The 14857-nt window shown below is 43.1% G+C and overlaps 1 protein-coding gene across 3 annotated transcripts in view; it reads right to left on the reverse strand.

Moving 5' to 3' along the window:
- LOC133661975 (type I phosphatidylinositol 4,5-bisphosphate 4-phosphatase-B-like) overlaps positions 1 to 13084 on the reverse strand; it is an 18385-nt gene extending 5301 nt beyond the window's left edge. The window contains exons 1-3 of one of the 3 annotated variants that reach the window (XM_062065590.1): positions 12986 to 13084; positions 12038 to 12259; positions 10354 to 10470 (exon numbers count right to left, since the gene is read on the reverse strand). In XM_062065590.1, coding sequence (XP_061921574.1) covers positions 10354 to 10414 — 61 coding nt within the window. In that variant the 5' untranslated portion in view covers positions 10415 to 10470; positions 12038 to 12259; positions 12986 to 13084. Of the gene's footprint in view, positions 152 to 10353; positions 10471 to 12037; positions 12260 to 12486; positions 12947 to 12985 lie in introns of those variants that run through there. The other 2 variants (XM_062065589.1, XM_062065588.1) reach the window with 2 other exon arrangements.
- Between the last annotated feature and the right edge of the window lie 1773 nt (positions 13085 to 14857).

Raw genomic sequence — 14857 nt, forward strand, 5'->3', positions numbered from 1 at the left:
TCGCTTCTGTACGTTTGTGTGGCAAATGTCGCGGTTATTTCGCCCTGTCAGCTTCGTTAGCTTCTTCTCATTCACATGACGCGAGGAGACAGTAAGCGGAAGTGAAAAAAGGTAAACATGAGTCACATGACTGCGTGATGACGGCCAGCAACCAACCGGAGGGCGCAAACAGAGTAGGCGTACACTTCCAACCATGGCGGTGATTTGATTGGTTGTAACCAAAGACGGAGGCACAGTTCAGCAAGGTCTTATTGGCCTGTCCGATTGAGCTTGAAATACAGCACTAACAGTATAAACCTTAAACAGAAGAACGAATAAATTCTGCCTTTCAAACTGTGTTTGAAACTTAAGCAGAAAGTCTTACTTGTTTGTGATAGAACGTAAACAATAATGAGGATGTATCTGGTTGTATTTTTATTCGGCGCCCTGTACTTTTAGATCCACATCATGTTCCGTCATACACCTAACTATACTGTACTCTGCGTTGACCTTTGCCCCTGCCCTAGACACACTTTAGGATCATTTGAATTAATTACTATACTAGTAAATATGATTACTGTGTTTTGATGTTTTAATAAGTAACAATGATTAACTTTTTTCACTAAGTACCACATACCTTAGAAAACACTTGTGCTCTCCAAGTACCACCATAACGAACAACAATAAACTACAGTAGCGTAGTATGCATATGTATCATTAAAAACAAGGCTGAGGTTTTATTTAACATATATAAATATTTAAAAGAAGAAAAAAATGGCCACTGTAACATTACACACAGTTTGAACAGTAACACTCTGTTTAAATACAACATTGTACTTAAATAATGAATTAAAAATAATGAATTCCACATACTAAAGTGATTCTTTGATGTACCACTAGATAGAGCCCATGTACCACTACAGTTTGAGTTTGGAGTAGAATCACTCGATACATAATAATAAGGGACACGCGGTAAAAAATGGATGGATGGATAATAATGGATTAGTTATTATCCTTCAAATTAAATGTTCATGTTGAGTGAAGAAAATTAATCTGGTCTCGATTATTAATTACCCTTGAAGGGGACCTATGATGGTTTTCCGGATACTCAAGTTAAATAATGCCAAAGCGTCAATTCATAAGGTTAATTGGATGATGTGACTCATTTTATTTTGTGTTCAGAGTCAGGGGCCCTTACAGATTTGCCGTCCTGAAACACATCTCTACCATGACGGTTGTCATGACAACTAAGATATGATCATATTACTACTTGCTACAGCATAAAAGGAAACACTCATCCTGGCAGAGATAAACCTGTGAACATTGTGCACACAGCTCAAAGAGGCCTGATATAGGTCTATGGCAGACCAGGGCATTCTGCGGCACGCGGGCCGCACCCGGCCCTTTGTACGTCCCTGTCCGGCCCGCGTGAGGCCAATCATAAATTACAAAATACATTTAAAAAAGTATCTATTTCGAGTGTGCAAAACAACGGTGCTGCTTTTGTTTTGAAAAGCGTTACTTGTATTACTTCCGTGTGGACGTATGCTCGTGCGCGCAGCGGCAATCACAAATTACAAAATAAATTTAAAAAAACATCTTTGTCGTGCATGCAATACAACTGTGCTGCTTTTAGTTTGAAAAGTGTTATATGTGCGTATGTCCTGTGAGGGAAGGCGCACAGCGACAAGTGATGCCCGGTTATCCCCGAGATGCTAAAAAGAGAAAAGTTGATGACGAATGGCGTGTTTTCAACAAGACATGGACTGCCAAGTAAAGGTAAAGCCGTGTGCTTAATTTGTGGTACACAGGTTGCTGTGTTTAAAGAATATAGTGTAACGACCTGCTGAAGTAGATGTTGTCTTCTTGAGTTGCGTAAATGAGGAGTGAGGAGACGTGCGTGTGGAAGGAACGAGATATGTTGAGCTGTGTTAGTATAGCTTGCTCAATAAAAGTTTAAAAAGAGCGTCAGACTTGGTGTGCACTTCTTCTGGACGCTACAATTGGTGTCAGAAGTAAAACTTTGCGCATACTGCACTGTTTGTGTGCTACGTCATCGGGAGGTACGTGCCACATGAGGAGCTCGCCGCAAAGAGAGAGAGAGAGAGAGAGAGAGAGAGAGAGAGAGAGAGAGACAGAGACAGAGAGAGCGAGAGAGAGAGAGAGAGAGACAGACAGACAGCGTTTACAGGTGCAGCCACGCTGCTTGCCACGGGGGGAATTCCGCCCTCAATGAAGACTCCCAGGTTTGATGGCAAGGCGAACTGGGAGGCATTTCATCCCACTTCTGACATCAATTGTAGCGTCCAGAAGAAGTGCACACCAAGTCTGATGCTCTTTTTAAACTTTTATTGAGCATGCTATACTAACACAGCTCAACTTATCTCGTTCTTTCCAAAAGGAAAACCAATCCTCACTCCTCATTTCCGCAACAGCAACGCTTCCTCCTTCTTCACCAATCACCTTACAGGCGTGCTATGTTCACAATAAAGAGGATGCAGGATAAAGTGACAGAAATTGAAATTTTTGCATTGTATTACACATCAGGAAGTGTTGTGTAAGAAAGTGTTAAAAATAAAACCATCAAAAGCCATCTGCTTTTGTATAAAGATAAGTTAGGTTGAATGAAAATATTAAAGATTAAGATTAAAGATTAAAGATACCAATGATTATTATTATCTATCTTATGGTATATAAAAAATAATTTGAGCAAAATTTAATTGAAATATTGTCGGTGTGGCCCTCCAGCAGTGCTCGGGTTGCTCATGCGGCTTCCGGTAAAAATTAATTGCCCACCCCTGGTCTATAGTGTTTCCCATCTTCAAATGCATATTGCCTCTATAGCAGGTTAGGTTGTAAGTCCCCCATACAGCTCAAAACCATAAGCAGTGCATGTGGTCCTTAGGATACGAGTTCCTTTCCTGGACTGTGATATATGTCAAGTTATAGTGAATGTCGGAACTTAACCTTATATTATACCTAAATTAACTCCCAAATCACTCACGCTGTATACAGAACACATAAAAAGGACATATACAATGCAATTATAAAATATCAAATACAATAATTAAATAAAACCATAATAAAAAAAGAAAGAGATTGAGTCCTTACATTTTTGTGGTTGTCTTGTTACCATTTCTTAAAATATTGTTCTAGGCTAGTCTAGAAGGATAACCTTCTCTTCTCTTCACAAATCTTCTTGTAAAATAACACGGAATCTACAACCCGCTCAAAAATGTATTGATTGGAATTTTCATTTAATTTGGAACTTGGAATTAGTCTTCCCGAGAATGGCTGGACTCTCTTCCACTCTGGCGTTGCCAGCTGTGAGAAGTGACGGGCGGGGGTGGATATACTTGTTGCCCTGGGGATCAGAGCCTGTGCGTTAGAGTTTAACCCGGTGAACAAGAGGGTAGATTCCCTCCGCCTCCGGGTGGGGGGACGAGTCCTAACTGTTGTTTGTGCTTATGCACCAAACAGCAGCTCAGCGTACCCGCCGTTCTTGGAATCCCAAAAGAAAAAACTGGAGAGTGCTTCTTTAGGTGATTCCCTTGTTCTACTGGGTGACTTCAACGCTCGCATTGACAGCGGCAGCAAGACCTGGAGAGCTGTGATTGGGAAAAAACGTCTGCCCTGATCTAAACCAGAGTGGTGTTTTGTTACTGGACTTTGGTGCTCATCACAGATTGTCCATAACAAACACCATGTTCAAACATAAGGATGTCCATATGTGCACTTGGCACCAGGACATCCTAGGCCGCAGTTCGATGATCGAGTTTGTGGTTGTATCATCGGATTTGCGGTTTCATGTTTTGGACACTTGGATAAAGAGAGGGACGTAGCTTTCAACCGATCACCACCTGGTGGTGAGCCGGCTCTTATGGTGGGGGAGGATGCCGGACAGATCTGGCAGGCCCAAACACATAGTCAGAGTCTGCTGTGTACGTCTGGCAGAGAGAGTTTAAATTCCCACGAGGCAGGCGCTGTACATTGAGTCCGAGTGGACCATGTTCTGTGCCTCTATTGTCGAGGCAGCTGGTCGGAGCTTTGGCCGCAAGGTGATCAGCGCCTGCTGTGGCGGTAATCGCAGAACCCGCTGGTGGACACCAGCTGTAAGGGATGCCGTCAAACTGAAGGAGTCCTATCGGGTCCTTTTGGCTCATGGGACTCCGGAGGCAGCGGACAGGTACTGACAGGCCGAGCGGTGTGCAGCTTTGGCGGTTGCAGAGGCAAAAACTTGGACATGTGAGGAGTTTGGAGAAGCCGTGAGGCACGACTTCCGGACGGCTTCGAAGCGATTCTGGACCACCATCCGCCGCCTCAGAAGGGGAAAGCAGTGCACTGTCAACAACGTGTATAATGGGTACGGTGTGCTGCTGACATCGACTGGGGATCGACCACCCAAGTACCACAAAGACTTTATAAATTACTTTTCTGAATTTGTGGCCGAAATCCTGCCCAAATATGATCGTGTCCTTATTGTTGGTGATTTTAATATTCACACCTGCTGCCCAGACGAACCTCTATCCAGGAGCTTCCTGAATGTCATTGACTCATTTAACTTTGTACAGTTTGTGTCTGGTTCCACACATGAACGCGGGCATACACTAGACCTGGTACTGTCTTATGGTTTTAATGTTGACAATGTCGTTGTTGGTGATGCGGTGTTTTCTGATCACAGTCCTGTTATGTTTGTATGATGTAAAACCACTTGCCGTGCGTCATGGGCGTGTTATTAGGTCTGACACTGCAGCCGCCTTCTCCCCTTTATTCACTGTCTCCATGCAAAGTATACCACACTCTGCAGACACTGAACAATTGATGTGCTCTTTTCTTTCTACATGTTCTGAGATTCTGGATAGTATAGCGCCCCTCAGAGCTATACGTCCAAAGCCAATACAGGAGCCTTGGCTCAATGAAACCACACGCACAGCTCGGCGTGAGTGGCGAAGGGCAGAGCGCAAGTGGAAAGGGGATCACTTGGAAGTCTCTTATCAAATGTTAAAAGAAAACTGTCGGAATTATCAAAGTGTGGTTAAAGCTGAGAAAACTAAATATCTGTCAGACTTAATTTTAAATAGTATCAGCAAGCCATGTGTTCTTCTTAACACTATTAGTTATGTTCTTAATCCAAATCCAGCCACTTTACTGGAGATGACAAGTGAAACTTGTGAAAAATGTCTCTCCTTTTTTAACGACAAGGTTGCTTCTATTCGGGTAAATCTTTCTCGTTCTCCATTGAGTTTTAATGTGGCCACTCAGTGCTCGGCTGTGTTTTGTCAGTTTGAGCCTGTGTCCATGCCTGAGCTTACAGGAATAGTCGACAAACTAAAACCCTTGTCCTGTCCCACAGACCCAGTCCCGCCTTGCTTTTTTAAAGAAATCTGGGACACTATTGACTTGTCTGTTAGGGACATCTTCAACAGCAGCTTGATTTCTGGCTGTGTCCCCTCTTTTTGTAAAAGAGCTGTTGTTGAGCCTTTGATTAAAAAAACAGATCTTGATCCTACAAGTTTGTCAAATTATCGGCCCATTTCCAAATTACCTTTTGGGTCAAAATTTTTGGAGAAATGTGTTTTGGCGCAGCTGCAGCCTTTTTTAGATGAAAATAGCACTTTAGATCCATTTCAGTCTGGATACAATGCTTTGCACAGTACTGAATCTGCACTTTTAAAGGTTTTTAATGACTTGCTCTAAATGTCTGATTCTGGCAGCGCTGCCATTTTAGTGCTTTTAGATCTTACAGCTGCCTTTGACACAGTCGACCACACAATTCTTTTAGACCGCCTGAGAGACTGTGTGGGTGTCAGGGGGACTGCATTAGAGTGGTTCAGATCCTACCTGTCAGAGAGGTCCTTCTCTGTCAGGCTGAGGGACGCCACCTCTTCTTCTGCTCCGCTTTACTGTGGTGTACCCCAGGGATCTATTTTAGGCCCCATCCTGTTTTCACTATACATTCTCCCCCTTGGAGAGATTTTTAAGAGGCATGGAGTGTTCTATCACTTTTATGCAGATGACTGCCAAATTTATATGCCAATTTCAAAAGGCCACGGCCCCCTGACATCCCTTCTCAACTGTCTATGTGACGTCAAGGCTTGGTTAGCCCAGAATTTTTTAATAATGAATGAGGGAAAAACGGAAATTTCAGTTTTTAGTCCGGCCCTCACTGACTTGGGACCATTGCAAAATTATGTGCGTCCCAAAGTCACGAGCCTTGGCGTCACTATAGACAGCGATTTTAAACTTCACAAACAGGTCAATGGCGTTTTAAAATCGTGTTTTTATCATCTTCGTCTTTTAGGAAAGGTAAAACCATTTTTATCTTTTAACCTTTTTGAACAAGTCATGCATGCTTTTATTTCAAGTCGCCTGGACTACTGCAATGCACTTTATGCTGGCATTAGCCAAAAAGCTCTCTCCCGGTTGCAGTTAGTCCAGAATGCGGCAGCACGACTTTTAACAGGGGCCAGGAAACGCGAGCATATAACCCCAATTCTTCAGAGTTTGCACTGGCTCCCTGTTCATTTTAGAATTGATTTTAAAACCTTGCTGTTTGTTTTTTAAAGCTTTACATGGACTGGCACCTCAGGATATCTCGGACCTCATCCAAATTTACACTCCTGCGCACGCTCTGAGGTCCGAGAGCCAGCTCCAGCTCGTGGTGCCCAAGACCAGACTTAAATCCAGGGGAGACAGGGCCTTCTCTGTGGTCGGCTTTTTGGCTTTTAACACTATGTGAGTTGTGTGGTCCTCTGTTGTCCTCTGTGTTTTTTTGTTTTTTTAAAAATACATTTTGATTTCTATTTACTGTTTTAATTGTTTTTTCCCTTTAAAAATGTTTTTAATCATATTTATTTTTATATTGTTTTTATATTGGTTCTATATTTATTTATTTTTTGTTTTTATTCAGTCATTGGTGGAGCTAAGGATAATATTTGATTATTGTTTTTAATATTGTTTTTAATATTGTTTTTAAAGGCCTACTAAACATTTTTTTAAAAATTTAAACGGGGATAGCAGATCCATTTTATGTGTCATACTTGATCATTTCGCGATATTGCCATATTTTTGCTGAAAGGATTTAGTAGAGAACATTGACGATAAAGTTCACAACTTTTGATCGCTGATGAAAAAAGCCTTGCCTGTACCGAAAGTAGCGTGACGTCACAAGCTGAAGGGCTCCTTACATTTCCCCATTGTTTACAATGCAGCGAGAGCGATTCGGACCGAGAAAGCGACGATTACCCCATTAATTTGAGCGAGGATGAAAGATTTGTGGATGAGGAACGTAAGAGTGAAGGACTAGAGTGCAATGCAGGACGTATCTTTTTTCGCTCTGACCGTAACGTAGGTACAAGGGTTCATTGGATTCCACACTTTCTCCTTTTTCTATTGTGGATCACGGATTTGTATTTTAAACCACCTCGGATACTATATCCTCTTGAAAATGAGAGTCGAGAACACGAAATGGACATTCACAGTGACTTTTATCTCCACGACAATACATCGGCGAAGCACTTTAGCTACGGAGCTAACGTGATAGCATCGTGCTTAAATGCAGATAGAAACAAAAGAAATAAACCCCTGACTGGAAGGATAGACAGAAAATCAACAATACTATTAAACCATGGACCTGTAAATACACGGTTAATGCTTTCCAGCTTGGCGAAGCTTAACAATGCTGTTGCTAACGACGCCATTGAAGCTAACTTAGCAACGGACCTCACAGAGCTATGATAAAAACATTAGCGCTCCACCTACGCCAGCCAGCCCTCATCTGATCGTCAACACCCGTGCTCAACTGCGTTCCAGCGATCGACGGAAGGACGAAGGACTTCACCCGATCATCCGTGCGGTCGGCGGCTAGCGTCGGATAGCGCATCTGCTATCCAAGTCAAAGTCCTCCTGGTTGTGTTGCTGCAGCCAGCCGCTAATACACCGATCCCACCTACAACTTTCTTCTTTGCAGTCTTCATTGTTCATTAAACAAATTGCAAAAGATTCACCAACACAGATGTCCAGAATACTGTGGAATTTTGAGATGAAAACTGAGCTTTTTTGTATTGGATTCAATGGTGTCCGAATACTTCCGTTTAACTATTGACGTCACGCGCATACGTCATCATACATGGACGTTTTCAACCGGAAGTTTAGCGGGAAATTTAAAATTGCACTTTATAAGTTAACCCGGCCGTATTGGCATGTGTTGCAATGTTAAGATTTCATCATTGATATATTAACTATCAGACTGCGTGGTCGGTAGTAGTGGGTTTCAGTAAGCCTTTAATATTGTTTTTAATATTGTTGTGCAGCACTTTGGAAACATTTTTGTTGTTTAAATGTGCTATATAGATAAAGTGGATTGGATTGGATTGGGGATGTTGTGGATCGCTGGAAGGAATACTTCGAAGACCTCTTCAATCCCATCTACACGTCTTCCAATGAGGAAACAGTGCCTGGGGACTCTGTGGTGGACTTTCCTATTTCTGGCGCTGAGGGTGCCGAGGTAATTAAGAAGCCCCTCAGTGGCAGGGCCCTGGGGGTAGATGTGATCCCCCCGGCATTCCTTAAGGCTCTGGATGCTGTGGTGCATGCTCTGCAACATTGCGTGGACATTGGGGGCGGTGCCTCTGGATTGGCAGACTGGGGTGGTGTTTTCTCTACTTAAAAAGGGGAACTGGAGGGTTCGTACCAACTATCGTGGAATCACACTCCTCGGCCATCCTGGTAAGGTCTATTCAGGTGTGCTGGAGAGGAGACAACGTGGAAACATACAGTAAGTCGTCTTAGTGTGGAACTGTGGACCAACTCTATACTCTCTGCAGGATCCATGAAGGAGCATGGGCGTTTGCCCAACCAGTCTACATGTGTTTTGTGGACTTGGCAAAGACATTCGACCGTGTCCCTTGGAAAGTCCGGTGGAGAATGCTCAGAGAATATGGTGTATCTGACCGCCTGATTGTGGCGGTCCGCTCCCTGTATGATGAGTGTCAGAGCTTCGTCTGCATTGCCGCCAGTAAGTCGGATCCGTTTCCAGTGAGAGTTGGACTACGCCAGGGCTGCCCTTTGTTTACAACTTTTATGAACTGAATTGCTAGGTGCAGTCAGGGCGTTGAGGGGATCTGGTTTAGTGGCTGCAGAATTAGGTGTCTCCATTTTGCGAATGATGTGGTCCTGCTGGCGTCATCTGGCCAGGATCTTCAGCTCTCACTGGATTGGTTCGCAGCTGATTGTGAAGCGACTGGGACAAAAATCAGCACTTCCAAGTCCGAGTCCATGGTTCTCGCCCGGAAAAGGGTGGAGTGCCATCTACGGGTTGGGGTGGAGATCCTTCCCCAAGTGGAGGAGTCCAAGTATCTTGGGGACTTTTTCACAACAAGTGAGTGAAGAGTGGATTGTGAGATCAACAGGTGGATCGGTGTGGCGTCTGTAGTGTTGCAGACCCTGTATCGATCCGTCGTAGTGAAGAAAGAGCTGAGCCGGAAGGAAAAGCTCTCAATTTACCGGTCGATCTACGTCTGTATCCCCACCTATGGTCATGAGCTTTGGGTTATGACCAAAAGGACAAGATCACAGGTACAAGCGGCTGAAATGAGTTTCCTCTGTCGGGTGACGGGGCTCTCCCTTAGAGATAGGATAAGAAGCTGTGTCATTCGTGAGGACCTCAAAGTAAAGCCGCTTCTCCACCACATCGAGAGGAGCCAGATGAGGTGGTTCGGGCATCTGGTCAGAATGCCCCCCGAACGCCTCCCTGGGGAAGTGTTTAGGGCACGTCCGACCGGAAGAAGACCAAGGGGAAAACCCAGGATACGGTGGAGAGACTATGTCTCCCAGTTGACCTGGGAACGCCTCAGGATTCCCTGGGAAGAGCTGGACGAAGTAGCTATGGAGAGGGAAGCCCGGGCTTCTCTGCTTAGGCAGCTGCCCCCGCGACCCAACTTCGGATAAGCGAAAGATGGATGGATATGCAATGGAATATATCCTTATACTTTATCAAAAAAAGATTTGTCGAGTGATATCAAGGATTATACGTTGGTGGCGTTCCCAGACATAAAACTGGTGCTGCAGACGTCATTCTACACGATAAAACAGATAGAAACTTGGAAAAGTATGGAGGTCTACAACTTCTTTGGATGTGGCTGGGTCAAGGAAATTGGTATCAAGACTCTCCCGGATAAATATGCATTTAAAAAAAGGGATCAAACTCCTTGTGTGTTAAACATACCTGGCCAATAAAGCTGATTTGGATGTTTGATCATTTGTATTTAATAGTGGAAATTAGTTCAAAACAAGGTTAAAGTGTTGAAATGCGCAAGGAGTTTCACGATATAAAAAAAATGCTGGAAAAGTTTATCTTTGGTCCATTTTGTTTACCATAAAATGCATAGTGAGTGTTCTCAATCAGTGCTGTGTTTCCTCCTCTCCTCATCATCATTTGGCACCTCCACCTCCTGGACCAGCTCCTCAAGCCTATCCTCCTACTGGGTGTGTCTGTTAAATTTTTAGGGAGGAAATTTGGAAACATTAACTTTCTTCAAATTATAACCATACAATAGTACCAAATAATAAATATAATTTGTGTGCCTTTTGTTCGGTAGTCTCTTACATTTCATTACATAGCCAAGATGGTGACCATAGGTTGTATTCAGTCTCATGACTTTTGAACAGAAGTGAACGAAGTTGTGGTCGACCAAACCAATATGGCAAATGTGCAGCAAACAGCGTGCAAACTATCCGAGTACCCAAGGGGCCTAGATATTAACAGTAAAAGCAGATACAAGCAAAAAAAAAAATCTAACTATGCAATAGAATCGATTCCTAAGTTATCTAAAAAAGATTTGTCGAGTGATCACAAGGATTATCTGTTGGTGGAGTTCCCTGACATGTCGAACTATCTGGGGCGCCAGACGTCATTCTACGCGACAAAACAGATGAAAACTTAGAAAAGCATGGAAGCCTACAACTTATTTGTGTGTGGCTGGATCAAGGACATTGTTATCAAGAGTCTCCCGGATAAATCATGCATCATTTTTGCTCGAGTAAGGTTGCATTTCATGATTTAACTTAATTACAAACTATCTTGAGACTTTGTACTGGTCTATTTGAACAGCTAGCTGTCGCAAGACTTCAAGCTGGCGTCTCATCCATTATTTCCGGGTTGGTGCTGCACAACGCCAGCTGTTATGCCCAACAAATAAAGCAAATACTGCCCCTTTGCGAAGAATAGGTGCAAATAAGTGGGATTTATGGAACAAGGTAGCTTGTGAGTGTTATATTTGGATTGTTGAGCGATCTGTTTAATACAATTTGTTTGCTGGCGCCCCGCTGTACGAGTTCATTCATTATATGTCTCTCGCTTGGTAACATAAAATTAATGGATTTACAATGGGAAATACTAAACTTTTAAAGTATATCAAACAAACAAAGGGATCACTGCAAACTTGTGTGTTCTTCGACTTTGCTCCCTTGGACTGAAGTGCTATTAAAAAGATTGCCACTTTTCTAGTCGTGTTGTAAAATCTTGCACTCTTTTGCCCCTTCTTGATTACCTCTTGAGGAACTTTGAATAAACTTTTATCCTTTTCGTGATTTGAATGTTCCCAACAGCCTAAAACAATGCAGGCATGTAGTATTTTTCTTTGAGAAAGGCTAAAATGTGCCCAGAACGCTATGACAACAGAAGCTTGTTTGACCACCGCATTGAGTCTCGCATATCTAATGAGCCGGACTTGAAGTCAGGTGTATACAACCTGATGGTAAGTGTCTATCACCATGTTCCACATTTTGAGTGCAACATCAGGGTAATGACAGTGCACTGCATTTTGCTGTACTTTTCTCAGTGTGAACAAGCTTTTGCACTTAAAAGGTGAAGTGTAAATACAGAAGTGCATCAATTGAGACACACCAAACAGGAGACTACAACCTGGGAAAAGGGTTTTCAAGCTCTGGCTTCTCCTTGGCACTATCACGAGCCATTAATCCCTATAGGCAAAGACTGGGTTGCAGTGTTTGTGTTTACTGAGGATATGGCGTGGCACACTTCTTGTACCCCACTTACTGTGTATCGTGGAACTTGGTACGGCTCTGTGGTTTGCTTGTGTCAGGGGGATCGCACACCAACCAGGGAACTTTTCCTGTTCCCATCTTTCCTGTCTGTAATATGACTGCCTTCTCTTCTTCAGTCATGAGGGGCGGGTATCTCTTCCAGCAGCCATTGAGCTGCAACCGTGCTGGCATAGATGACGTATGACCATGAAAGGAGCACCACAGACAACAACACCTGACAAATGCAACAAAGCAGGTCAAATATTTAAATTGATGTCCGAGTTTATACCTCAGTAATATAATTATTATATTATTATTTTTCTAAAACATTAAAAAACATATTAACAGAAAGTTTTTTCCTTGAGAGGGAACGCTACAAAACCAAGCAGTTTGCTAGCTAGCTAGCTAAAGTTTAAACCACTACTAAATAAAACATTTTGCGCAAAAAGAACGTCAATTTACCGCCAAGTAAATCCTGTCCAGAGTCCGCCCGGTGACCATTTTCATTCTTGTTACTTTTGAACGCAGTATAGCCTCACTAAAGACATACGTTTACACTGCAAGTAAAATGTGATCTTTATCAGGCTCCAGTGTAAAACAGCCCCCAATGTCACTTGCATGCGCAGTTCGATGAAGTAAACACAAAGACAGTTGACCGGATTCCGTAAATGAACAAGGAAGTCGCTACTACTACAAAATAAAATAAAAATCGCCACCATAGATTTGGTCGCCACACCTTAAACATATATGTTTTACGTGAAATGTAATTAAAGTAATGTAATGTACATATATGTGTGTATATGTATATGTAAGCAACACCGCGTCAATTCCGGTTCTTCTACAATCGCTATTTCTTCGGCATCAAAATATATATTCATATATTACGTATAGCCTATTATTTGTGCACTATTGACTAGTGATGCACCGAATATTCGGAAGTCAAAAATTAGACTTTGCTCACCGAAACCGGATGTTGTGATAAAGTGTCCACTTCCGCTGGCGGGCAACATCTTTCCCCGCGCACACGAATGACGTATCTTGCCCAAAGGTGACGAAAAACTTACATACGGTTCACATTGCGTTTAGACTGAAGTCACTTTTGAAAAGACCAATCGGATTCAGATTACCTCCCGATGTGGCCTGAATTTGATGCAAGAAAGTCAGATTGTATGCATTTTTTTTAACTTTTATTTATAAATTTCAACATTTACAAACAGACAAGAAACAATCAAAATAAGTACACAAATAGTAAAAAACAGTAAACAAAAGAGTACAAAGCAGCGCCAGGGTGTTATAAATTCAAAGTAACTAAAATAGAATACAAAATATATATATATATATGTAACCCTTGAAGCTGGCTTCCCCTATCCCGGGTCCGTCTAGTCCTCGGTCTCCCTATGAAGTCTCTGCGTTGTGTATTGTATTTTTGTGTGCGTGGGAAGACGGAGAGAAAGACCAGGCAAGGAAGCATAGGATCTGGGTGGAGTCGTCTTTATCTCAAATCTTCACCTTTAGAAAACACATGGAGTTGTCACAAAATACAAAATATGTCACACTATAACACTTTATATTTTAAAACACAATCAACTTCTCTCATCGTGACCAGTAATATACCCAGCAGGTAATGTGCGTGCGTGCGTGCGTGCGTGCGTGCGTGCGTGTGTGTGCGTGCGTGTAGACATAAACGACTGAGTGAGTGGATAATCATATGAAAAGAGCCAAAACATGTCCTAGCATAACATGCTTCTGGGATACCACACACACTGGCATAAAAACATAACAAAATCAACAGTCTCTTCACAATTTACAAAACCCCCACCTTAATATAACTCTTAGCCATCATATTTTGTGAATAAATCGGCTTAATAGTGCAAAACAATAACTTTTTTTCATCTTTTAACTGGGGAGCCTGGTCCCTTCCTGCTTACCTTTAGAAAACACATGGAGTTGTGACCTAAAATGGCCACAACCAACGAAGAAGAACATTCACAGACAACAGTGAACAGACCACGAAGTGGCGCCCCCTGGAGGCTTCCGTAACAACTGTCTCAACCTTTGGAAAGAACCTCTGCAGACTCCCCACATCAGTTCACCTCCTTACACCCACCCCTTCTTTCTATGATGGCGTCTCAGCCATTAGATACACAACCCCTCCCTCTTCCCGTGTCAACCCGATACCTAGTGTTTGTGATATGAGAGGTGAAGTGCAATGGTGCAATGTATCATGCTCAGTGTTTAACAGCAGCCATCTTCTTTTCTTTAGCCGCCAGCCACAGTCTTCGTCCTATTTCAATCTTTTGCTTATCAGAGACAGGTTTCACAGCTACCGAATGGTAGGACAACTTCTTGGGAGGACATCTGTGTCTCGGCGGATTTCTCCTGCTCTGCACAAGCTCTTTGGACATCACCTTCAGGTTACCGGGCCCCCTCGGTCCATGTCCAGTTTCTAACATCTGTCCTTGACCCTTGTCCTCCCCTTTATCCGGTTCGCTTTGATCCCCTCCATCCTGTATCTCCTTAGGCTGAGTTTTACTTGCAGCATATCCAAGGTCCTGCATCTGAACATCTTCGATCGCATCTTCAATACTGCAATCTGTATTCACTGCCTTCATTCCACACCACTCCTGTTGGGGCTCCAAGGGGAGGAACATGCATTGGGTCAACAGATTCTGGTGGACCACTCTCTCCTTGTCCCCCTCTTCGGTCCGGACCACGTACACAGGAATGTCCGGCTGTTTCTTTATGACAATGTAAGGCTGGCGCTCCCACCTATCTCCCAGCTTCTGCCGACCTTCAATGTAACAAATTTTGACAAGCACCCTGTCCCCGGGCT

This window comes from Entelurus aequoreus, linkage group LG12 (assembly GCF_033978785.1).
Source record: "Entelurus aequoreus isolate RoL-2023_Sb linkage group LG12, RoL_Eaeq_v1.1, whole genome shotgun sequence".
In the NCBI taxonomy this organism is placed as follows: domain Eukaryota; kingdom Metazoa; phylum Chordata; class Actinopteri; order Syngnathiformes; family Syngnathidae; genus Entelurus; species Entelurus aequoreus.